This window comes from Oncorhynchus gorbuscha, linkage group LG02 (assembly GCF_021184085.1).
Source record: "Oncorhynchus gorbuscha isolate QuinsamMale2020 ecotype Even-year linkage group LG02, OgorEven_v1.0, whole genome shotgun sequence".
NCBI lineage: Eukaryota > Metazoa > Chordata > Actinopteri > Salmoniformes > Salmonidae > Oncorhynchus > Oncorhynchus gorbuscha.
In genome coordinates, this window is record NC_060174.1 from 94,144,656 (window position 1) to 94,171,272 (window position 26,617).

The 26,617-nt window shown below is 45.4% G+C and overlaps 1 protein-coding gene across 2 annotated transcripts in view; it reads left to right on the top strand.

Moving 5' to 3' along the window:
- The window catches only part of LOC124013344 (CXADR-like membrane protein), a 138,033-nt gene that overhangs the window by 35,779 nt on the left and 75,637 nt on the right, over positions 1–26,617 (top strand). Inside the window, exon 1 of one of the 2 annotated variants that reach the window (XM_046327637.1) lies at positions 59–155. The exons of the other annotated variant lie outside the window; for it this stretch is intronic. Coding sequence (XP_046183593.1) covers positions 89–155 — 67 coding nt within the window. The 5' untranslated portion in view covers positions 59–88. Of the gene's footprint in view, positions 1–58; positions 156–26,617 lie in introns of those variants that run through there. 2 annotated transcript variants of the gene reach the window in all.

A 26,617-nucleotide genomic window follows, 5' to 3' on the forward strand; every position in this document is an offset into this window, starting at 1 on the left:
TCCTTTGAAGTTCTCCTTTGTTGGCGGTTTTCACTTGTTTTCGCTTCACGAGCTGTGGAGCAGCTTAACAACGTGAAGTGAATCAAATATGCAGCCAAATGTGCCCTTCATTTGGTTGGGAATACTTGTTGTGGTTGTTTGCAGATTGTGCTGTAGTGAGTAAATTATTTATTTTTATATCTTATAACCTGAACAATAATATCTGTTTAGTGCTTTTTCTTCAGCAGAAAATACATTTCAATCTGTATTACTGCAGAATAGAATAAAGTATATGGCTTAGTAGAATAGAGTAAAGTAAATGGCTTAGTAGAATAGAGTAAATGGTTTAGTAGAATAGAGTAAATGGCTTAGTTAGAAGAGTAAAGTAAATTGCTTATTAGAATAGAATAAAGTATATGGCTTAATAGAATAAAGTATATGGCTTAATAGAATAAAGTAAATGGCTTAGTAGAATAGAATAAAGTATATGGCTTAATAGAATAAAGTAAATGGCTTAGTAGAATAGAATAAAGTATATGGCTTAGTAGAATAGAATAAAGTATATGGCTTAGTAGAATAGAATAAAGTAAATGGCTTAGTAGAATAGAATAAAGTATATGGCTTAGTAGAATAGAATATATACAGGAAGGAACTATTTATTTTTGGGAAGAGTGCGTGTGTGGGTAGTCAGTCCAGTTCAAGTGTTCAGCAGTCTGATGGCTTGTAGATAGAAACTGTCTCTGAGCCTGTTGGTATCGGACCTCATGCTTCTATACAGTCTGCCTGACGGTAAGGGAGTGAGCAGCTCGTGGCTGGGGTTTGTGGTGTCTTTGATGATGTTGTGGGCCTTCCTCAGGCATCATTTCAACAACATATCCTGGATGTGTGGGAGCACGGCCCCAGTGATGTAATAATATACAGTATATCTTCTTATATATAGTAAATTATCTTAATATATGGCTGTCTTTCTGATGCTCTATATTTTGTATATCTCTATTCAATTCATATTCTCTTTGATTTAAACGCTACAGCTGCATTAAACCTTGTCCTCACTAACAATGGACTGTGAAAGTACGTAGTTCATTAGTGAACTGGGATCTACCCTCTGAATGGATTTTTCACTCCTTTCTCAATGAGAATATTCAATAAGATTTTTCTTAATAATGTACAACTACCAGGCCAGTTAGGGTTGTTTCTACATCTCTCTCAGTCTTGATTTCTTCCTCAGAGGCTGCATCCTAAATTACACCATATTCCCTATTTAGTGCAATTATTTTAGCTAGGGCCCATGGGGATGCAGACAGAGAAGTGGTTCAGCGATCTCAGCTTGTCCTCATGCAAAAGCCCTCCTCTTTCAAACTAGTCAAACACCTAGATTAAAAGAGAGCTCTGTACCTGTTCAAATGGTGATAATGGTGACACAGTGGTGAGCAAGTTAGTTACGATGGTGCCCCAATTTAAATCAACACTGTTGCTGCGTCAGCACTGTTGAAGGGACGCGGAGGATTGACATTGAAGAAATGGATTGAAAGTTCTATTGATGTTGAAGTTAAAATATATGCAGACAGAGCTGACACTAGATTGTGATCAGCCACCACTGTCATTTCTTGGACACATAGAAGCAGAGGCATCTTTTAAGGGGGCACTGATGGCCGAATGTTAGATTAATTATGCACAAAATAAACCATATAGTGTGTATTTTTAGTGGTCAAATGGCACATGTCCCATCAGTTTCAATGGGCATGAAACCTCTAGACAGGACAAGAGGGATTCAGTTCTCTATACTGTTAATGTTAGACACTCATCCAGGATTTCCTGCTGGCTTATGGCCCTGGCACTGGAGAAAGAGCCATTACATGCATCCGACCCAAATGGCACCCTATTCCTATGCAGGGCACTATTTTTGACCAAGACCTATGGAGCTCTGGTCAAAAGCAGTGCACATGATTGGGAATAAGGTACTATTTGGTACACAGTCTATTTCATGTCTCTGGACTTTCCTCTACTCGCTGTGGGCTGGAGGGGAGTCTGCTGTCGGGCTTCTGGGCTCTCTCACCCCCCTGGATGTTTTGGATTCCACCCCCAATACCCCAGATGGCTGCAGGCTACATATGTTTCTTAGCCAAAGCATAGAAAATAGCTAGCTAGCTAATATCCCTGATACAAGCTTGGGAAAAATAAACAGAGGAGAACCGCATTGAAGGTTATGTCAACGTCCTCTGCGAAAAATAGCAAAAACACCAGCTGCTCCCGTCGGCACAGCCAGCCAGACAGCCAGCCCCGCTCTCTCACTCGCAGATGCATTTCAGTACATGAGGGGGATAGAATGTGTTAGGCAGTTACAGGAAGCGAGGCGAGGGCAAGTGGGCATTAATTACATTAGCGAGCTCCTCCACTCTCTAGCTCGCTCACTCAGTTAGTCAGCCATCGGCTCGCCCTGTCCGGTCTTTCTCTCGCCATTTGTCTTTTTTCTTTCAAGCTGCCTGTTTTGTCTCCCTCTGTCAGTTACTGTTACAATCCCTTGATTGTCATCCATGTATATTTATCCGTGCTATTCTTTCAGATTTGGTTCAGACTCACAAAAAACTATTGTTTTTATAGCACTTTCAATGGTGACAGTATTTCCACAAGGAAACCAACGTGATAGGCCGTAAACACCTAAACATTCAGTTGAAACCGATATAGGCCAACTATCTTTAGGATGCACTCAATAGCGCAAGCCAGAGTGGCCTGGTCATCCCATATGAGTAATGAAAAGACAAACACTGGAATTGGACCATGAATGAATTAGTGTGTGTTTATGTCACGTTGATGGGGGAATGTTGCGTTCTTATACAGACATGTATGAGTGAGACTGATTCCTTCTTATTTGTTTGCTTGCTTATAAACAAGTTCACATATGGCTGGGGTTGGGTTACACAGCAGCCTCAATAGGGCTTTTAAAGTATTGGTCATAACTGGCTCTATGGCCGCTAAGCTAGACTGCTGGAGCTTTTGCAGGAACACTAACTCAACACTGTGTTTTATATTTTAATGATCCTCCATCTTGTTTCTATGCCATTTTTCACTAGAACAGTGGATTATAGGCGTGTGCCATTGTGACAGGAAATTAGTTAGAAGTGAAATACTGTAGAGCTCAATACAAACTAGTAACTGCAGTCCTAAATGTTTTTCCTCCTTCCGAGTTTGATTGAATTTGCACTCTAAACGTTAGCCTGGTCCCAGATCTGTTTGTGCTCCTACCAACTCCATTGTCATTGTCGAGTCAAACATATTTTGCATGACAATTCCATAAGGAGTTGGCGAGAGAACAGAAATCGACTGACACCCAGGCTATCAAAAGGTTACTACATGGAACACAACAACATTTAAATACATATTATTTTAGTAATAATTTATTTCCCTCATCCTCGAAACCCGACCTCACCTGGTTTGACTGAATACGTCCCAGAGCTATTCTCAATTTTGAACAATACACTTGAAATAGCACATCACAGTTTTTCTTTCTCATTGAGCATTATCTGTCTAAAGGAATTATTTGTGTGTGTTGTGTGTGTGTGTGTGTGTGTGTGTGTCCCCACCGTTGTGTTAATGAAATATTCTGATGAGTTGACCTCTTGAATGACTCTGGTGTTCCTTGGCTGGGCCTAACCGGGACTGCTAAGCGAAGTAGAGGTGAAGCGCTTTGATCAATGTCCATATCCATCCAAATCTGTCTCCTGGGATGACCTGGATGGATCTGATCTATGTTATGTTGGTGTGTGTGTGTGTGTGTTAATGTTAGTGTCTGTTTATGCGGGTGTTTGTGAGCATGTGTGCGCGTGTATATGCATGTGCGTGTGTGTGTTTATGTTGGTGTCTCAATGCTGGTGTGTGTGTCCACTGTATAATGCTTAGGTGGGAATCTCCTAACTCAACCCGGGGTGGCAGTGTGTCTCCCTCCAGCCCTGCTGACAGGAGTGAAACGCTGGGGGCATATTTGATGGATGCCCACCTTTCACATGACTGCCCGTGAGCATCAATCTCCGCTGACTGATTAAAATACAAGGTGATGTGCAGCATTTACACACTCAGAGCGAGGGCAGCGGCCCTTAGAAAACCCTCAGGTTAGGTCACAAATGGCACCCTATCCCCTATGTAGTGCACTACTTTTGACCAGAGCCGTAAAAGTGGTGCATTGTGGGTGCAGATGGAGCCCTGTGTGCGGGATAGGTTCTTGCTGTGAGGAGGAGAAACCTGTCATTTGGATGTATTCACTCACAAACAAGATGTTTGCAGGGTTGGTATAGGCATGTATTCGTGTGAAGTGAAGGTCATCCCTTGCATTGACATTTTAGTTATTTAGCAGACACATTTTTGGATCCAGAACCACTTACAGGAGCAATTAGGGTTAAGTGCCTTGCTGAATGGCACATTGACAGATTTTCACCTAGTTGGCTCGGACCTCAAACAAGCGACCTTTCGGTTACTGGCCCAACAATCTTCACCGCTAAGCTACCTGCTGTCCTTGCTTAGGTTGTCTGACACCAAACACTGATGTGCCTGTATTTTGAATGAGACCAAGCCACCCAGTATCCGTTCCCTCCATACTGCGTTGCCTGCTGTGTACCATAGGGCTAGGCATTAATCGCGGTGTACATGAGACAGCACTAACCTGGCAGAGTCAAACCTCTCCTTCACACACCATCGTCCTGTCACCAGCTGCAATGGGCTCCACTGCATGGGCTCTCCTCTGCGTTCAGTGTACGCCATAAATCGCTCAACACACACACACATGAGCAAATGGATACACATGCGTGTGCACATGTACTCACACACAGACACACTGCTCCCATACCACTGTTATTTTCTTACTTTCAGTCACACCCTACCTCTACTCAGCTTTCTCTCTGGGAGTTGGGCTCTGGACTGCAATGCAGCACAGACTATGACTGGTGGTTTTGTTTCAACTGAAGGGCTGCCAGGAAATGTGCAGAGAGAGAAAAAACAGAAGCATAGGCAGTTCTTGAGTAGGTGGCTTATTGAGTGTCTTTGGCTTCTATTCCACCCCTGCTAATATGTGTCCTGTTTTTTTTAGAAAAGCAGCTGTCTTGAATTATTGAGGAAAGGATAACTTGACCTTTGCTTCGAGGTATGAATCAAACATTAGTCTGGTCAAATTTACAGTGGTGGGGTGGGTCTAATAAAGAAAGGCCAGCGGGTCAAGCAGAAGTGCTGTGGCCTGAAAACAGGCAGATCCATGGCCCTATAACTCACCATACAGAGATAAGTTGGAGGACAGGAAGGGCTAGAGAGAGGGGAGGTAGAGAGAAGAGAGAAGGGGGTGATGAGTGGATGGGTGAAGGAGAGAGGGGAAGCAGACAGGAGGGGTAGAGAGGAGAAGAGAGAAGGGGGTGATGAGTGGATGGGTGAAGGAGAGAGGGGAAGCAGACAGGAGGGGTAGAGAGGAGAAGAGAGAAGGGGGTGATGAGTGGATGGGTGAAGGAGAGAGGGGAAGCAGACAGGAGGGGTAGAGAGGAGAAGAGAAGGGGGTGATGAGTGGATGGGTGAAGGAGAGAGGGGAAGCAGACAGGAGGGGTAGAGAGGAGAAGAGAGAAGGGGGTGATGAGTGGATGGGTGAAGGAGAGAGGGGAAGCAGACAGGAGGGGTAGAGAGGAGAAGAGAGAAGGGGGTGATGAGTGGATGGGTGAAGGAGAGAGGGGAAGCAGACAGAGGAGAATAGAAAAGAGGAAGGGCAGGGCAGGGCAGGGCTGGACAATGGCGTAGAAGACAAAAGCAGAACTGTGAGCACTAAGAGAGTATTCCCATAAAGTGGGACTAGGGAGAGGATCCATGAATGTCAGTGAGGCAGGATTAGCTTTGTTTTGTTCCACTCCAAACATTAATTAACTGTATTTGTATTTATTATAGATCCCCATTAGCTGCTGCCAAAACAGCAGCTAATCTTCCTGGGGTCCAGCAAAATTAAGGCAGTTTACACAATTTTTAAAACATTACATTCACAGATTTCACAACACACTGTGTACCCTCAGGCCCCTACTCCACCACTACCACATATCTACAGTACTAAATCCATGTGTATGTATAGTGCGTACACTTGAAGTCGGAAGTTTACATACACCTTAGCCAAATACATTTAAACTCAGGTTTTCACAATTCCTGATGTTTAATCCTAGTAAAACTTCCCTGTCTTAGGTCAGTTAGGATCACCACTTTATTGTAAGAATGTGAAACATCAGAATAATAGTAGAAAGTGATTTATTTCAGCTTGTAAGGTGTGCGTACTGGCAGTAGAGAGGTCAGGTGCCGGAGAGCAAAGACTGTGTTACAACGGCGCAGTTTAATGATAAAAATCACTGTGAACAAAACATATACATACATACATACATACATACATACATACATACATACATACATACATACATACATACATACATACATACATACATACATACATACATACATACATACATACATACATACATACATACATGCATACATGCATACATGCATACATGCATACATGCATACATGCATACATGCATATATACACACACACACACAATGGCCAAACAGTTATATTTTTGTTTCATCAGACCAGAGGACATTTCTCCAAAAAGTACGCTCTTTGTCGTCATGTGCAGTTGCAAACCGTAATCTGGCTTTTTTATGGCGGTTTTGGAGCAGTGGCTTCGGTGCAGTGGCTTCTTCCTTGCTGAGCGGCCTGTAACAATATTAGTCTTCCTCTGACGAGGAGTATGAAGGATCGGACCAATATGCAGCGTGGTACGTGTCCATGTTGATAATTTATTAACATGGAACACCAAACACAAAATAGCAAGGAGAACGAACGAAAATGAATCAGTTCTGTCTGGTAAAGACACAGAGACAGAAACAATCATCCACAACTAAAATGGGGAAAACAGTCTACCTAAGTATGATTCTCAATCAGAGACAACGAACGACACCTGTCTCTGATTGAGAACCATACCAGGCCAAACACAGAAATACTACATAGAAAAAAGAACAGACTACCCACCCCAACTCACGCCCTGACCAAACTAACAAAGACATGATAAAGGAACTAAGGTCAGAACGTGACAAGGCCTTTCAGGTTATGTCGATATAGGACTCATTTTACTGTGGATATAGATACTTTGTACCTGTTTCCTCCAACATCTTCATCTTCTGCTGTTGTTCTGGGATTGATTTGCACTTTTCGCACCAAAGTACATTCATCTCTAGCAGACAGAACGCGTCTCCTTCCTGAGTGATATGAAGGCTGCGTGGTCCCATGGTGTTTATACTGGCGTACTATTGTTAGTACAGATGAACGTGGTACGTTCAGGCATTTGGAAATTGCTCCCAAGGATGAACCAGACTTGTGGAGGTACTCAATTGTTTTTCTGAGGTCATTTGATTTTCCCATGATGTCAAGCAAAGAGGCACTGAGCTTGATGGTAGGACTTGAAATACATCCGCAGGTACACCTCCAATTGACTCAAATGATGTCAATTAGCCTATCAGAAGCTTCCAAAGCCATGACATAATTTCTTGGAATTTTTCAGGCTGTTTAAAGGCACAGTCAACTTAGTGTATGTAAGCTTCTGACCCACTGGAATTATGATACAGTGAATTATAAGTGAAATAATCTGTCTGTAAACAATTGTTGGAAAAATGACTTGTATCATGCACAAATTAGATGTCCTAACTGACTTGTCAAAACTATAGTTTGTTAACCTGTTACTCCTACCCCCTACTTTTTCGAACATTCTGTTAAAAATCGCGCAACATTTCAGCGCCCTGCTGCTCATGCCAGGAATATAGTATATGCATATGATTAGTATGTGTGGATAGAAAACACTAAGACGTTTATAAAACTGGTTAAATCACGGCTGTGACTATAACAGAATGTGCGTTTCATCGAAAAGTGCAGGAAAATCTGATCACTGAAAATGGAAAAATATATCCATGCGCGACTTGAACCCATTGATAAAGGTGAACCACATTTAATGGGGCTGAGGTTGCAATACCTACAGCTTCCACACGATGTCTAGAGTTTTGTCATTTGCCTACTATTTGTTTCTTGGTCAAACAGACGCAAGGCAGCGCAGTTCTTCCGGTCTCCGACCGGATATTTTGGTTGAGATTTACCCGGACATTATTTCCAGACGGACAGCTGAAGAATATACATCGCCTCGTGATCAATTTGGTCGCTTATTAACGTGTACTAATACCTAAAGTTGCATTACAAAAGTATTTCGAAGTGTTTTGTGAAAGTTTATCGTCAACTTTTTTAATTAAAAAAAATGACGTTACGTTATAAGACGCTATTTTTTTGTCGTTAATCACACAGTCTTCATAGATCGATATCTAGGCTATATATGGACCGATTTAATCGAAAAAAAGACCCAATAGTGATTATGGGACATCTAGGAGTGCCAACAAAGAAGATGGTCAAAGGTAATGAATGTTTTATATTTTATTTGTGCGATTTGTGTAGTGACGACTATGCTAATTATTTTGTTTACGTCTCTGCGGGTCTTTTGGGGTGTTACATGCTATCAGATAATAGCTTCTCATGCTTTCGCCGAAAAGCATTTTAAAAATCTGACTTGTTGCCTGGATTCACAACGAGTGTAGCTTTAATTCAATACCCTGCATGTGTATTTTAATGAACGTTTGAGTTTTAACTAGTACTATTAGCATTTAGCGTAGCGCATTTGCATTTCCAGATGTCTAGATGGGACGCCTGCGTGTCAGGTAGGAGCAAGAGGTTAACCTCTAGAGTCGAGCAATCCCGTATCCGGGAGCGTAATCATAGCCTCAAGCTCATTACCATAACGCAACGTTTCCTATTCATGAAAATCGCAAATTAAATGAAATAAATATATTCAAACACAAGCTTAGCCTTTTGTTAACAACACTGTCATCTCAGATTTTCAGAATATGCTTTTCAACCAACAAGCCAACAAGCATTTGTGTAAGAGTATTGATAGCCTAGCATAGCATTAAGCCTAGCATTCAGCAGGCAACATTTTCACAAAAACAAGAAAAGCATTCACATAAAATCATTTACCTTTGAAGAACTTCTGATGTTTTCAATGACGAGACTCTTAGTTAGATAGCAAATGTTAATTTTTTCCAAAAATATTATTTGTGTAGACGAAATGGCTCCGTTTTGTTCATCACGTTTGGCTAAGGAAAAGACGGGAAAATGCAGTCACTTACAACGCCAAACGTTTTTCCAAATTAGCTCCATAATATCGACAGAAACATGGCAAACATTGTTTAGAATCAATCCTCAAGGTGTTGTTCACATATCTATTCGATAATATATCAGTGGTGGCTGTTGGCTTCTCATCAGAAGCAAACGGAAAAATACTGCAGCTGGAGGACACCAAGCCACCACCTGGTAGATGTAGTCTCTTATGGTCAATCTTCCAATGATATGCCTACAAATACGTCACAATGCTGCAGACACCTTGGGGAAAACGTGGAAAACGTAAGCTGACTCCTTGCTCCTTCACAGCCATATAAAGGAGTCATTGGCATGAGGCAGTTTTAAAAAATGTGGCACTTCCTGATTGGATGTTTATCTGTTTTTTCTGTAACATCAGTTCTGTGGCACTCACAGACAATATCTTTGCAGTTTTGGAAACGTCAAAGTGTTTTCTTTCCAAAACTGTCAATTATATGCATAGTCGAGCATCTTTTCGTGACAAAATATCTTGTTTAAAACGGGAACGTTTTTCATCCAAAAATTAAAATAGCGCCCCCTATATCCAAGAAGTTAACAATACATTTGTGGAGTGGTTGAAAACAAGTTTTAATGACTCCAACCTAAGTGTATGTCAACTTCCGACTTCAACTGTGTGTGTGTGTGTGTGGTGTGTGTGTGTGTGTGTGGTGTGTGTGTGTGTGTGTGTGGTGTGTGTGGTGTGTGTGTGTGTGTGTGTGTGTGTGTGTGTGTGTGTGTGTGTGTGTGTGTGTGTGTGTGTGTGTGTGTGTGTGTGTGTGTGTGTGTGTGTGTGTGTGTGTGTGTGTGTGTGTGTGTGTGTGTGTGTGTGTGTGTGTGTGTGTGTGTGCGCATTTGTGTCTATGCCAATGTTTGTGTTGCTTCACAGTCCCCGCTTATCATTGATGATAAGAGTAAAGGGTCAACTAGCCTTTTCCATGTGTCAGGTCAGTCAAGTACCTCACAATCAGCAACATATTACTTCCTAAATGGTTGAATAAGGGGATCATATCCATATGAATAATCTGAATCTCCACTGAGTTTAGGCTTAGACACACAACAATTCACCACCATTTTGGCTGTCATTGACAAAGCTCCATACTGCTACTGTACTATAGGGAATTACTGGCCAATTTCATAGCATTTCTGGACCAGGTTTGCTTTTGTGACTTCCTAGTATTGTGGTTGATCCAAGGGTTGATCCCCACACCCAGTAGCCATATCAAAACACAAGATAGTCCCTATACAGACCCAAATACATCCGTCCGTACTCTCAGACACAGTTGTCCGATTCTGGTCCAATTCTGGTGCCAAACCCCAATCTATTTTTGCTGTCATGTCATTGGTCCCGATGAGGTTGAGATTTGGTTTCAGGTCAGACTACAGTATTCTCTATTGGCCTAGATCCTGCTCGGTGCTGCTCTCCACACTTCCCTGGCATACGGATTTCCCATTTCTATTGTCTTCCCACTCCATTACCTCCAACTCAAAGAGACCGGCATGTGTCAAATTTGTTCTCTTTGTTCTGAGAAAGCGCTCCTCTGTTTTCCTTTGAATTCTCGTCCATTTGATCTCATGTCAGAGCTGGAAATAGCGTATCGGCCGTTCAAAACAAGCAAAGCTTTTACAACCAATTATTCTGCACAGTGAGCCCCACACAGATTTGTTTGACAAGGAACTTGCTGTGAGGAAAAGTCTGTAATTGTACAGTTGTGAGTACAACAGGTGAGTTTTTCATAGAGTTGGGTGGTTGAAGGGGAGAAGGAGGCTAGGAGGCAGGCACCACCAACCAGTCATTTGGTATTTTCCCTCTGTTCTCAGGAGGCATAATATTCCCTAATACCTCATTATTCTAAATCACGCTTATTCATCTTCTTTGTGGAGATTTATTATTACCACCCTGGTGGCTGGGAGATCTGCGGCACCGTGCGCTTCAAGCAGCATCCTGCTTCAATCAGAGTCATTGTATGTTTTTCACCCCGTGTCAAACTCAGCTCGTGAACATGCCACTGACTGTGCCAATCTCAAATGGCACCCTGGGCGCAGGCCAACGTCCCTGCATTGGTTTGTGTTAGTCATACTGACTGAAACAGACAGAGGCACAACAACAAGGCTGTGGGGTTCGTCCTGTTTTCTTCTCTTCTCCACGGGTACAGGAAGAGGTTAAGTTTGGAGTGGTTATGCAACCATTTCTTACTATCAAGTTTGATTGAGATTGGATGAAAAGTAATGTCATTTACCCCTGTACCAGACCAGCTGGCCGGTGTGTTTACGGACATATTCAATCAATCCCTATACCAGTCTGCTGTTCCCACATGCTTCAAGAGGGCCACCATTGTTCCTGTTCCCAAGAAAGCTAAGGTAACTGAACTAAACGACTACCGCCCCGTAGCACTCACTTCCGTCATCATGAAGTGCTTTGAGAGACTAGTCAAGGACCATATCACCTCCACCCTACCTGACACCCTAGACCCACTCCAATTTACTTACCGCCCAAATAGGTCCACAGACGATGCAATCTCAACCACACTGCACACTGCCCTAACCCACCTGGACAAGAGGAATACCTATGTGAGAATGCTGTTCATCGACTACAGCTCGGCATTCAACACCATAGTACCCTCCAAGCTCGTCATCAAGCTCGAGACCCTGGGTCTCGACCCCGCCCTGTGCAACTGGGTACTGGACTTCCTGACGGGCCGCCCCCAGGTGGTGAGGGTAGGCAACAACATCTCCTCCCCGCTGATCCTCAACACGGGGGCCCCACAAGGGTGCGTTCTGAGCCCTCTCCTGTACTCCCTGTTCACCCACGACTGCATGGCCACGCACGCCTCCAACTCAATCATCAAGTTTGCGGACGACACAACAGTGGTAGGCTTGATTACCAACAACGACGAGACGGGCTACAGGGAGGAGGTGAGGGCCCTCAGAGTGTGGTGTCAGGAAAATAACCTCACACTCAACGTCAACAAAACTAAGGAGATGATTGTGGACTTCAGGAAACAGCAGAGGGAACACCCCCCTATCCACATCGATGGAACAGTAGTGGAGAGGGTAGCAAGTTTTAAGTTCCTCGGCATACACATCACAGACAAACTGAATTGGTCCACTCACACTGACAGCGTCATGAAGAAGGCGCAGCAGCGCCTCTTAAACCTCAGGAGGCTGAAGAAATTCGGCTTGTCACCAAAAGCACTCACAAACTTCTACAGATGCACAATCGAGAGCATCCTGGCGGGCTGTATCACCGCCTGGTACGGCAACTGCTCCGCCCTCAACCGTAAGGCTCTCCAGAGGGTAGTGAGGTCTGCACAACGCATCACCGGGGGCAAACTACCTGCCCTCCAGGACACCTACACCACCCGTTGTTACAGGAAGGCCATAAAGATCATCAAGGACATCAACCACCCGAACCACTGCCTGTTCACCCCGCTATCATCCAGAAGGCGAGGTCAGTACAGGTGCATCAAAGCTGGGACCGAGAGACTGAAAAACAGCTTCTATCTCAAGGCCATCAGACTGTTAAACAGCCACCACTAACATTGAGTGGCTGCTGCCAACACACTGTCATTGACACTGACCCAACTCCAGCCACTTTAATAATGGGAATTGATGGGAAATGATGTAAATATATCACTAGCCACTTTAAACAATGCTACCTTATATAATGTTACTTACCATACATTATTCATCTCATATGCATATGTATATACTGTACTCTACATCATCGACTGCATCCTTATGTAATACATGTATCACTAGCCACTTTAACTATGCCACTTTGTTTACTTTGTCTACATACTCATCTCATATGTATATACTGTACTCGATACCATCTACTGTATGCTGCTCTGTACCACCACTCATTCATATATCCTTATGTACATATTCCTTATCCCCTTACACTGTGTATAAGACAGTAGTTTTGGATTTGTTAGTTAGATTACTTGTCGGTTATCACTGCATTGTCGGAACTAGAAGCACAAGCATTTCGCTACACTCGCATTAACATCTGCTAACCATGTGTATGTGACAAATAAAATTTGATTTGATTTGACCATACAATCAAGCTTGCTTACAATTGGGTACAAATCATCTCCCCCAAGCTGCACTCTTCGGTGGATAGTCAACGCATAAGGTGGCCTTCGTTGCCTTCATCTTGACCCATGACAAGAACAAACATGGTTGTGTGACCGTTGATGATAGCACCATGACTAGACCATTACTGCTGTACCTCCACCACTATACCATTGGGGCTGATGATGCTGATGCTGCTGCTGCTGCAGCTGATGATTACAGTGTTCACATTAAGACAGCCTCAGCACATGATGAGGATGATGATGATGATGTCAGTCCATCTGCAGTGCAGGGGAATTACATGTCACTGTTGTCCTCATTAAATCTAGTGAATGCTAAACAAGCCTTACAGCTGGATACCATGCCAAACCACATTATTAGCAGTTGAACAATTGGACACAATCAGATGGCAATGTTTTTTTTTCACCTTTATTTAACCAGGTAGGCTAGTTAAGAACAGGTTCTCATTTGCAACTGCGACCTGGCCAAGATAAAGCATAGCAGTGTGAACAGACAACACAGAGTTACACATGGAGTAAACAATTAACAAGTCAATAACACAGTAGAGGAAAAAAAGGGGAGTCTATATACAATGTGTGCAAAAGGCATGAGGAGGTAGGTGAATAATTACAATATTGCAGATTAACACTGGAGTGATAAATGATCAGATGATCATGTACAGGTAGAGATATTGGTGTGCAAAAGAGCAGAAAAGTAAATAAATAAAAACTGTGGGGATGAGGTAGGTGAAAATGGGTGGGCTATTTACCAATAGATTATGTACAGCTGCAGCGATCGGTTAGCTGCTCAGATAGCTGATGTTTGAAGTTGGTGAGGGAGATAAAAGTCTCCAACTTCAGCGATTTTTGCAATTCGTTCCAGTCACAGGCAGCAGAGTACTGGAACGAAAGGCGGCCGAATGAGGTGTTGGCTTTAGGGATGATCAATGAGATACACCTGCTGGAGCGCGTGCTACGGATGGGTGTTGCTATCGTGACCAGTGAGCTGAGATAAGGCGGAGCTTTGCCTAGCATGGCCTTGTAGATGACCTGGAGCCAGTGGGTCTGGCGACGAATATGTAGCGAGGGCCAGCCGACTAGAGCATACAAGTCGCAGTGGTGGGTAGTATAAGGTGCTTTAGTGACAAAACGGATGGCACTGTGATAAACTGCATCCAGTTTTCTGAGAAGAGTGTTGGAAGCAATTTTGTAGATGACATCGCCAAAGTCGAGGATCGGTAGGATAGTCAGTTTTACTAGGGTAAGCTTGGCAGCGTGAGTGAAGGAGGCTTTGTTGCGGAATAGAAAGCCGACTCTTGATTTGATTTTCGATTGGAGATGTTTGATATGGGTCTGGAAGGAGAGTTTGCAGTCTAGCCAGACACCTAGGTACTTATAGGTGTCCACATATTCAAGGTCGGAACCATCCAGTGTGGTGATGCTAGTCGGGCAAGCGGGTGCAGGCAGTGATCGGTTGAAAAGCATGCATTTGGTTTTACTAGCGTTTAAGAGCAGTTGGAGGCCACGGAAGGAGTGTTGTATGGCATTGAAGCTCGATTGGAGGTTAGATAGCACAGTGTCCAATGACGGGCCGAAAGTGTACAGAATGGTGTCGTCTGCGTAGAGGTGGATCAGGGAATCGCCCGCAGCAAGAGCAACATCATTGATATACACAGAGAAAAGAGTCGGCCCGAGAATTGAACCCTGTGGCACCCCCATAGAGACTGCCAGAGGACCGGACAACATGCCCTCCGATTTGACACACTGAACTCTGTCTGCAAAGTAATTGGTGAACCAGGCAAGGCAGTCATCCGAAAAACCGAGGCTACTGAGTCTGCCGATAAGAATATGGTGATTGACAGAGTCGAAAGCCTTGGCAAGGTCGATGAAGACGGCTGCACAGTACTGTCTTTTATCAATGGCGGTTATGATGTCGTTTAGTACCTTGAGTGTGGCTGAGGTACACCCGTGACCGGCTCGGAAACCAGATTGCATAGCGGAGAAGGTACGGTGGGATTCGAGATGGTCAGTGATCTGTTTGTTGACTTGGCTTTCGAAGACCTTCGATAGGCAGGGCAGAATGGATATAGGTCTGTAACAGTTTGGGTCCAGGGTGTCTCCCCCTTTGAAGAGGGGGATGACTGCGGCAGCTTTCCAATCCTTGGGGATCTCAGACGATATGAAAGAGAGGTTGAACAGGCTGGTAATAGGGGTTGCGACAATGGCGGCGGATAGTTTCAGAAATAGAGGGTCCAGATTGTCAAGCCCAGCTGATTTATACGGGTCCAGGTTTTGCAGCTCTTTCAGAACATCTGCTATCTGGATTTGGGTAAAGGAGAACCTGGAGAGGCTTGGGCGAGGAGCTGCAGGGGGGCCGGAGCTGTTGGCCGAGTTAGGAGTAGCCAGGCGGAAGGCATGGCCAGCCGTTGAGAAATGCTTGTTGAAGTTTTCGATAATCATGGATTTGTCGGTGGTGACCGTGTTCCCTAGCCTCAGTGCAGTGGGCAGCTGGGAGGTGGTGCTCTTGTTCTCCAAGGACTTCACAGTGTCCCAGAACTTTTTGGAGTTGGAGCTACAGGATGCAAACTTCTGCCTGAAGAAGCTGGCCTTAGCTTTCCTGACTGACTGCGTGTATTGGTTCCTGACTTCCCTGAACAGTTGCATATCGCGGGGACTGTTCGATGCTAATGCAGTCCGCCACAGGATGTTTTTGTGCTGGTCGAGGGCAGTCAGGTCTGGAGTGAACCAAGGGCTGTATCTGTTCTTAGTTCTGCATTTTTTGAACAGCGCATGCTTATCTAATATGGTGAGGAAGTTACTCTTAAAGAATGACCAGGCATCCTCAACTGACGGGATGAGGTCAATGTCCTTCCAGGATACCCGGGCCAGGTCGATTAGAAAGGCCTGCTCACAGAAGTATTTTAGGGAGCGTTTGACAGTGATGAGGGGTGGTCGTTTGACTGCGGCACCGTAGCGGATACAGGCAATGAGGCAGTGGTCGCTGAGATCTTGGTTGAAGACAGCGGAGGTGTATTTGGAGGGCCAGTTGGTCAGGATGACGTCTATGAGGGTGCCCTTGCTTACAGAGTTAGGGTTGTACCTGGTGGGTTCCTTGATGATTTGTGTGAGATTGAGGGCATCTAGCTTAGATTGTAGGACTGCCGGGGTGTTAAGCATATCCCAGTTTAGGTCACCTAACAGAACAAACTCAGAAGCTAGATGGGGGGAAATCAATTCACAAATGGTGTCCAGGGCACAGCTGGGAGCTCAGGGCGGTCGGTAGCAGGTGGCAACAGTGAGAGACTTATTTCTGGAGAGAGTAATTTTCAGAATTAGTAGTTCGAACTGTTTGTGTATGGACCTGGAAAGTATGACATTACTTTGCATGCTATCTCTGGAGTAGACTGCGACTCCTCCCCCTTTGGCAGTTCTATCTTGACGGAAGATGTTATAGTTGGGTATGGAAATCTCTGAATTTTTGGTGGCCTTCCTGAGCCAGGATTCAGACACGGCAAGGACATCAGGGTTAGCAGAGTGTGCTAAAGCAGTGAGTAAAACAAACTTAGGGAGGAGGCTTCTAATGTTGACATGCATGAAACCAAGGCTTTTTCGATCACAGAAGTCAACAAATGAGGGTGCCTGGAGACATGCAGGACCTGGGTTTACCTCCACATCACCCGCGGAACAGAGAAGGAGTAGTATGAGGGTGCGGCTAAGGGCTATCAAAACTGGTCGCCTAGAGCGTTGGGGACAGAGAATAAGAGGAGCAGGTTTCTGGGCATGGTAGAATATATTCAGGGCATAATGCACAGACAGGGGTATGGTGGGGTGCGGGTACGGCGGAGGTAAGCCCAGGCACTGGGTGATGATGAGAGAGGTTTTATCTCTGGACATGCTGGTTGTAATGGGTGAGGTCACCGCATATGTGGGAGGTGGGACAAAGGAGGTATCAGGGGTATGAGGAATAGGACTAGGGGCTCCATTGTGAACTAAAACAATGATAACTAACCTGAGCAACAGTATACAAGGCATATTGACATTTGAGAGAGACATACAGCGAGGCATACAGTAAACACAGGTGTTGAATTGGGAAAGCTAGCTAAAACAGTGGGTGAGACAACAGCTAATCAGCTAGCATAACAACAGCAGGTGAGATGGCATTGACTAGGCAACTTGGCCGACAGATAAAACAAACAAGCAGAATGGAGTACCGTGATTAATGGACAGTCCAGCGTGCATCAGCTATGTAGCCAAGTGATCAGAGTCCAGGGGGCAGCGGTGGATGGGGCAGGGGGGGCTGGGCTGGCGAGTGTTATCCAGGTTAAGAAAACTAACAATGACTAAATAGCTTGTAGCTAGCTAGCTGGTTAGCTTCTGGAGGTTCTTGAGTGTGTTCTAAAAATAAAGATAATAGCGATTCCGTATCACATTGGGTGAGGCAGGTTTCCGGAAGGTATAAACAAAAAAAAAATTAAATCGGGAAGAGATAGAGTACATATGGGGCACTGCGTTTTTGGGACGCGGCGATGCAGACGGTTAGCAGGCCTGTGCTAACAAGCTAACAGATTAGCAGGCCGGGGTAAACAAGGTAGTAGTTAGCGGACCTGGGCTAAACAAGCTAGCAGTTAGCATGCCGAACTAACAAGCAAGGAGATAGCGAGTTAGCCTTTGGAGGACGTCGCGATGGGGTGAGTCTGTTTATTCCTCTTCATGCAGTGATATCGATAGACCGGTCGTAGTCAAGGTATTGTAGCCCAGGAGTATGCTAGGAGCTCTGGCCGGGCTAGCTTCAAGCTACGTGGGTGGAAACGCTAGCCAGGAGTAATCAACCAGGGTTGCTGTTAGCTCGATAGCTAGTTAAGAAGATCCAGCAGAAGAATGTTCCGTTTGTGGTGGGAATCCGGGGATAAGTTTTTTTTTTTTAATAGGTCCGTTATGCTCTGGTTAGCGTTGTTCGAACTGGCGAGAGCTTTCCGAGCTAAAGGTTAGTTGATGACCGGTTAGCTGAAGACCGCTAGCATAGCTGGTAGTTGGCTGGCTAGCTTCAGTTGATGGGGTCCGGTTCCGAAGTAAATATAACTACTTTAGGAAAAGTAGCTACATTGGCGGGTTGCAGAAGAGTATTTGGAAGCTTAGGTTTAGAAAATGTTTTTAAAGATATGCGAGAAAAAAAATATCTAAAACGAAAAAGGGACGATATTTACAGAGAGACGATACGAGAGGACAACTTACTGCTACGCCATCTTGGGTTTAAGATGACACCAAATAAATGTTAAATGGTTAAGTCCTTAAGCTGTATTTTGAAATTGAACCTCTTTGATGGTTTGAAAAGTTTTGAGATTTAGATTATGGGTTCTGCTGTTAGTGTGTTGGGTGTTTTCAGGGCTGTGTGCATCACACAGTTACGTCCGTGTCCCCTGGAAGTATGTGTGTGGAGGAGTGCGTGTGTGGAGGAGTGCGTGTGTGGAGGAGTGCGTGTGTGGAGGAGTGCGGGTGTGGAGGAGTGCGGGTGTGGAGGAGTGCGGGTGTGGAGGAGTGCGGGTGTGGAGGAGTGCGGGTGTGGAGGAGTGCGTGCGCGGAGGAGTGCGTGCGCGGAGGAGTGCGTGAGTGCGCGCGCGGAGGAGTGTGTCTTGTGTGAAAGCTAAATGTTGTAGAGATCAATCATGATCAAAGCCCATCTCTCGGCTGTCAGCACTCACCTCCCTCGTTCTCATCCTTCCTTCCCTCTTTCTTTTATGAAAGAGTTTTAGAGACATAACAACCTTTATTGACTGGTTGGTTGTTTAGCAACAAAACCGACACATGCGCAACTATGGGGCAAAACAGATGGGTTTGGCTTAGATTGTTGACAACATGTAAACTATATTTTGTCTCTAAATGTTTATTGAAAACATAAATTAATTTGCACAATGAACTCTTGTTGTCTCTCAAATACATTGTTACATTTGTTGGTTAGCTAGCTAGCAAATTTTTGCCATATTAGCATAGACATGACATCATTCAAAACACCTCAAAACAAAACATGTTATCAAGAACAAGATACATTTGAAACAGCTGAAACAAGCCACTGACGATTCCCCACATAGCTAGCAAAAATGACAAGAAGCTGCCATCTGACCATCCAGAATCACAATAACACACTGACTTCTTCCCTATTGGATCGCGCACATCGTTTTTGTGACTTTGTCAGCTAACCCATCTATGGCCTTGAGACACAAGGAGTCCTAAGGAATCCAGGAGGTTTGCTTATGTGATGAAGACAGAATTAAAAGAATAGTTAATATAGCTGAGGTGAGTTGGACTCACGCTCGTGTGATGACGAAGCCCTGCCTGCGACTTAAAATCAGTGTCACGATCTGCCCAAGAGTTTAAATGCTTTCTGTTGTTTGTGATTTCAGAGGTCGTATGCAGAGGAAGTTGTTGCTTGGCAAGAAATTGATAAATTACCTGAGCTGTTTTAAGAAGAAATATTCTGACCTTGATTTTTAAATGTCAATTTATGCAGCTATGTGTTTCAGTCATTTCTTGCAAAGTACATTTTTCAAATCAAGGTACACTGAGAGCTCAGAGTAGCGCTGGGGAATTTTTTTTGTTAAGTTATTGTGTTGATTACTTACTATGCTCCAGAATCACAACCCACTGACTTCTTCACTATTGGATCGCGCACATCGTTTTCGTGACTTTGTCAGCTAACGAATACATTGGCATTCAAATGATATTTTTTCAGAATATTGACTCACTTTCTATACAGTGATTAGTACAGTTCATAGTTAGTACAGTATGGTATCAGATAGTAAAACTATCCTCTTGAAGGACAATAGTTTCCATCCAACCCATGAACATTTCTGACTGCTAAAGAAAATTGCGTTTCTTAAGTCCAGGTCAGCTGCTCAGAAGCGGTCCATCAAATCATAACTAAAAGATTCAGTTTGTCCTTTAATCCACCGAGTCCCTGAGGAGGACCATAGCTCGCGTGTACCTGGTACAGAACGTGTTGAGGAACACTGGTTTAACAGATGGCCCTCATCATACCTCCAGAAGTCTACAGAAGGTGACATGAAAAGAGGAACTGAATGGAGGGCAAGAAAAGGAGAAGAGAGATTGAAAAAAGGAAAGAAAGGAGAGGGTTATTGTGGAAGAACAGAGAGGAGAAGAGAGGGTAAAGAGAGGAGGGGTATAGAAAAGGAGAAGAGATAAGGGGATTGATTGTGTATCATGGGGAAGAGGGTCTCCATAAATCAGGGGTTACATTTACATTTTAGTCATTTAGCAGAAGCTCATATCCAAAGCAATGTACAAAAGTGAGTGGATACATTTTCATGCTATTTTAGTTTTTTTTGTTGCTATGGTGCCACTTCGAGACATCTACCTCATACTCTGGTCTTGCTGTAATCTAAACACTGATCTCACACACTTCATTGGAATGTGGTCTGTCACACATTTGCGCACACAGGCAGACTTACACACACACAGTTGCCGTGACTTCTAAAAGTGTTTCTGATGGTTTGGAATTTTTGGACAATGAATCACCATCTCCCCAATGTAGCCTGGTCAGAATACGGACTTTGCTTGGAATTAAGCCCAATGAGCAAGAAAGATACTCCTCTGTCATTTAAGTAGTGAACCTGAAACAATTTAGTTTTGTCATAGTAATGAAACATGTATCTTAATTATCAAACCTATATACAGTCACTAAATTGTGTTACCATACAAAAATGTAGCAAGCTTCTCTGTCAGGAAGACAATGTCTACATTGTTAATGTTGTAAATGACTATTGTAGCTGGAAATGGCAGATTTTTTTATGGAATATCTACATAGGCGCCTCACAAGTCCTCAACTGGCAGCTCCATTAAATAGTACCCGCAAAACACCAGTATCAACGTCAACAGTGAAGAGGCGACTCCGGGATGCTGGCCTTCTAAGCAAAGTTCCTCTGTCCAGTGTCTGTGTTCTTTTGCCCATCTTAATCTTTTCTTTTTATTGGCCAGTCCGAGATATGGCTTTTTCTTTGCAACTCTGCCTAGAAGGCCAGCATCCCAGAGTCGCCTCTTCACTGTTGACGTTGAGACTGGGGTTTTGCGAGTACTATTTAATGAAGCTGCCAGTTGAGTACTTGTGAGGCGTCTGTTTCAAACTAGACACTCTAATGTACTTGTCCTCTTGCTCAGTTGTGCACCGGGGCCTCCCACTCCTCTTTCTATTCTGATTAGAACCAGTTTGAGCTGTTCTGTGAAGGGAGTAGTACACAGCGTTGTACGAGACCTCGGTCTCTTGGCAATTTCTTGCATGGAATAGACTTCATTTTTCAGAACGAGAATAGACTGTCGAGTTTCAGAAGTTCTTTGTTTCTGGCCATTTTGAGCCTGTACTCGAACCCGCAAATGCTGATGCTCCAGATACTCAACCAGTCTAAAGGAAGACAGTTTTATTGCTTCTTTAATCAGAACAACAGTTGTCAGCTGTGCTAACATAATTGCAAAAGGGTTTTCTAATGATCAATTAGACTTTTAAAATTATAAACTTGGATTAGTTAACACAACGTGTCATTGGTGTCATGTTTGTCATTTATTATCATGTCTTGTCCCTGTGCTCCCCATGCTATTCGTTTCCCTCTGCTGGTCTTATTTGGTTCTTTCCCTCCTTCTATCCCTCTCTCTCCCCCTCCCTCTCTCACTCTCTCGCTCTCTCTTCTCTCTATCGTTCCGTTCCTGCTCCCAGCTGTTCCTATTCCCCTAATCATCATTTAGTCTTCCCACACCTGTTCCCGATCCTTTCCCCTGATTAGAGTCCCTATTTATTCCTTTGTGTTCCGTTCCTGTCCCGTCGGTTCCTTGTTTAGTATTCACCATGCTGTGATTGCGTTTCGCCCTGTCCTGTCGTGTTTTTTTGCCTTCATCAGATGCTGCGTGTGAGCAGGTGTCTCTATCAACTACGGCCTGCGCCTACCCGAAGCGACCTGCAGTCTGTGGCCGCTTCTCCAGTTATTCCCCTCTACAGACTAGAGGATTTTTGTTATTCCCTGTTTGGATTTAAATAAACTCTGTTTCTGTTAAGTCGCTTTTGGGTCCTCTTTCATCTGCATGACAGAAGGAACCGACCAAGGAATGGACCCAGCGACTTCAGACGCTCGTTACACTGCCGTCGAGATCCAAGGAGCCATGCTCGGCAGACACGAGCAGGAATTGTCTGCTGCTCGCCATGCCGTGGAGAACCTGGCCGCTCAGGTTTCCGACCTCTCTGGACAGTTCCAGAGTCTACGTCTCGTGCCACCTGTTACTTCCTGGCCTGCCGAGCCTCCAGAACCTAGGGTTAATAACCCACCTTGCTACTCCGGGCAGCCCACTGAGTGCCGCTCCTTTCTCACGCAGTGTGAGATTGTGTTCTCTCTCCAACCCAACACATACTCTAGAGAGAGAGCTCGGGTTGCTTACGTCATTTCACTCCTTACTGGCCGGGCTCGAGAATGGGGCACAGCTATCTGGGAGGCAAGGGCTGATTGCTCTAACAGATTCCAGAACTTTAAAGAGGAGATGATTCGGGTTTTTGACCGTTCAGTTTTTGGTGGGGAGGCTTCTAGGGCCCTGGCTTCCTTATGCCAAGGTGAACGGTCCATAACGGATTATTCTATTGAGTTTCGCACTCTTGCTGCCTCTAGTGAGTGGAACGAGCCGGCGCTGCTCGCTCGTTTTCTGGAGGGACTCCACGCAGTGGTTAAGGATGAGATTCTCTCCCGGGAGGTTCCTTCAGATGTGGACTCTTTGATTGCTCTCGCCATCCGCATAGAACGACGGGTAGATCTTCGTCACCGGGCTCGTGGAAGAGAGCTCGCATCAACGGTGTTTCCCTGCTCCGCATCGCAACCATCTCCCTCCTCTGGCTTTGAGACTGAGCCCATGCAGCTGGGAGGGATTCGCATCTCGAATAAGGAGAGGGAACGGAGGATCACCAACCGCCTGTGCCTCTATTGCGGAGTTGCTGGACATTTTGTTAATTCATGTCCAGTAAAAGCCAGAGCTCATCTGTAAGCGGAGGGCTACAGGTGAGCGCAACTACTCAAGTCTCTCCATCAAAGTCCTGTACTACTTTGTCGGTCCACCTACGCTGGACCGGTTCGGGTGCTACATGTAGTGCCTTGATAGACTCTGGGGCTGAGGGTTGTTTCATGGACGAAGCATGGGTTCGGAAACATGACATTCCTTTCAGAGAGTTAGAGAAGCCTACGCCCATGTTCGCCTTAGATGGTAGTCATCTTCCCAGTATCAGATTTGAGACACTACCTTTAACCCTCACAGTATCTGGTAACCACAGTGAGACTATTTCTTTTTTGATTTTCCGTTCACCGTTTACACCTGTTGTTTTGGGTCATCCCTGGCTAGTATGTCATAATCCTTCTATTAATTGGTCTAGTAATTCTATCCTATCCTGGAACGTTTCTTGTCATGTGAAGTGTTTAATGTCTGCCATCCCTCCCGTTTCTTCTGTCCCTACTTCTCAGGAGGAACCTGGCGATTTGACAGGAGTGCCGGAGGAATATCATGATCTGCGCACGGTCTTCAGTCGGTCCCGAGCCAACTCCCTTCCTCCTCACCGGTCGTATGATTGTAGTATTGATCTCCTTCCGGGGACCACTCCTCCTCGAGGTAGACTATACTCTCTGTCGGCTCCCGAACGTAAGGCTCTCGAGGATTATTTGTCTGTGTCTCTTGACGCCGGTACCATAGTGCCTTCTTCTTCTCCGGCCGGGGCGGGGTTCTTTTTGTTAAGAAGAAGGACGGTACTCTGCGCCCCTGCGTGGATTATCGAGGGCTGAATGACATAACGGTTAAGAATCGTTATCCGCTTCCCCTTATGTCATCAGCCTTCGAGATTCTGCAGGGAGCCAGGTGCTTTACTAAGTTGGACCTTCGTAACGCTTACCATCTCGTGCGCATCAGAGAGGGGGACGAGTGGAAAACGGCGTTTAACACTCCGTTAGGGCATTTTGAGTACCGGGTTCTGCCGTTCGGTCTCGCCAATGCGCCAGCTGTTTTTCAGGCATTAGTTAATGATGTTCTGAGAGACATGCTGAACATTTTTGTTTTTGTCTATCTTGACGATATCCTGATTTTTTCTCCGTCACTCGAGATTCATGTTCAGCACGTTCGACGTGTTCTACAGCGCCTTTTAGAGAATTGTCTCTACGTAAAGGCTGAGAAGTGCTCTTTTCATGTCTCCTCCGTTACTTTTCTCGGTTCCGTTATTTCCGCTGAAGGCATTCAGATGGATTCCGCTAAGGTCCAAGCTGTCAGTGATTGGCCCGTTCCAAGGTCACGTGTCGAGTTGCAGCGCTTTTTAGGTTTCGCTAATTTCTATCGGCGTTTCATTCGTAATTTCGGTCAAGTTGCTGCCCCTCTCACAGCTCTTACTTCTGTCAAGACGTGTTTTAAGTGGTCCGGTTCCGCCCAGGGAGCTTTTGATCTTCTAAAAGAACGTTTTACGTCCGCTCCTATCCTCGTTACTCCTGACGTCACTAGACAATTCATTGTCGAGGTTGACGCTTCAGAGGTAGGCGTGGGAGCCATTCTATCCCAGCGCTTCCAGTCTGACGATAAGGTTCATCCTTGCGCTTATTTTTCTCATCGCCTGTCGCCATCTGAGCGCAACTATGATGTGGGTAACCGTGAACTGCTCGCCATCCGCTTAGCCCTAGGCGAATGGCGACAGTGGTTGGGGGGCGACCGTTCCTTTTGTCGTTTGGACAGACCATAAGAACCTTGAGTACATCCGTTCTGCCAAACGACTTAATGCCCGTCAAGCTCGTTGGGCGTTGTTTTTCGCTCGTTTCGAGTTTGTGATTTCTTACCGTCCGGGTAGCAAGAACACCAAGCCTGATGCCTTATCCCGTCTGTTTAGTTCTTCTGTGGCTTCTACTGATCCCGAGGGGATTCTTCCTTATGGGCGTGTTGTCGGGTTAACAGTCTGGGGAATTGAAAGACAGGTTAAGCAAGCACTCACGCACACTGCGTCGCCGCGCTTGTCCTAGTAACCTCCTTTTCGTTCCTGTTTCCACTCGTCTGGCTGTTCTTCAGTGGGCTCACTCTGCCAAGTTAGCTGGTCATCCCGGTGTTCGAGGCACTCTTGCGTCTATTCGCCAGCGCTTTTGGTGGCCGACTCAGGAGCGTGACACGCGCCGTTTCGTGGCTGCTTGTTCGGACTGCGCGCAGACTAAGTCGGGTAACTCTCCTCCTGCCGGTCGTCTCAGACCGCTCCCATTCCTTCTCGACCATGGTCTCACATTGCCTTAGACTTCATTACCGGTCTGCCTTTGTCTGCGGGGAAGACTGTGATTCTGACGGTTGTCGATAGGTTCTCTAAGGCGGCACATTTCATTCCCCTCGCTAAACTTCCTTCCGCTAAGGAGACGGCACAAATCATTATTGAGAATGTATTCAGAATTCATGGCCTCCCGTTAGACGCCGTTTCAGACAGAGGCCCGCAATTCACGTCACAGTTTTGGAGGGAGTTCTGTCGTTTGATTGGTGCGTCCGTCAGTCTCTCTTCCGGGTTTCATCCCCAGTCTAACGGTCAAGCAGAGAGGGCCAATCAGACGATTGGTCGCATACTACGCAGCCTTTCTTTCAGAAACCCTGCGTCTTGGGCAGAACAGCTCCCTGGGCAGAATACGCTCACAATTCGCTTCCTTCGTCTGCTACCGGGTTATCTCCGTTTCAGAGTAGTCTGGGTTACCAGCCTCCTCTGTTCTCATCCCAGCTTGCCGAGTCCAGCGTTCCCTCCGCTCAAGCGTTTGTCCAACGTTGTGAGCGCACCTGGAGGAGGGTGAGGTCTGCACTTTGCCGTTACAGGGCACAGACGGTGAGAGCCGCCAATAAACGCAGGATTAAGAGTCCAAGGTATTGTTGCGGCCAGAGAGTGTGGCTTTCCACTCGCAACCTTCCTCTTACGACAGCTTCTCGTAAGTTGACTCCGCGGTTCATTGGTCCGTTCCGTGTCTCCCAGGTCGTCAATCCTGTCGCTGTGCGACTGCTTCTTCCGCGACATCTTCGTCGCGTCCATCCTGTCTTCCATGTCTCCTGTGTTAAGCCCTTTCTTCGCACCCCGTTCGTCTTCCCTCCCCCCTCCCGTCCTTGTCGAGAGCGCACCTATTTACAAGGTACATAAGATCATGGACATGCGTTCTCGGGGACGGGGTCACCAATACTTAGTGGATTGGGAGGGTTACGGTCCTGAGGAGAGGAGTTGGGTTCCGTCTCGGGACGTGCTGGACCGTTCACTCATCGATGATTTCCTCCGTTGCCGCCAGGATTCCTCCTCGAGTGCGCCAGG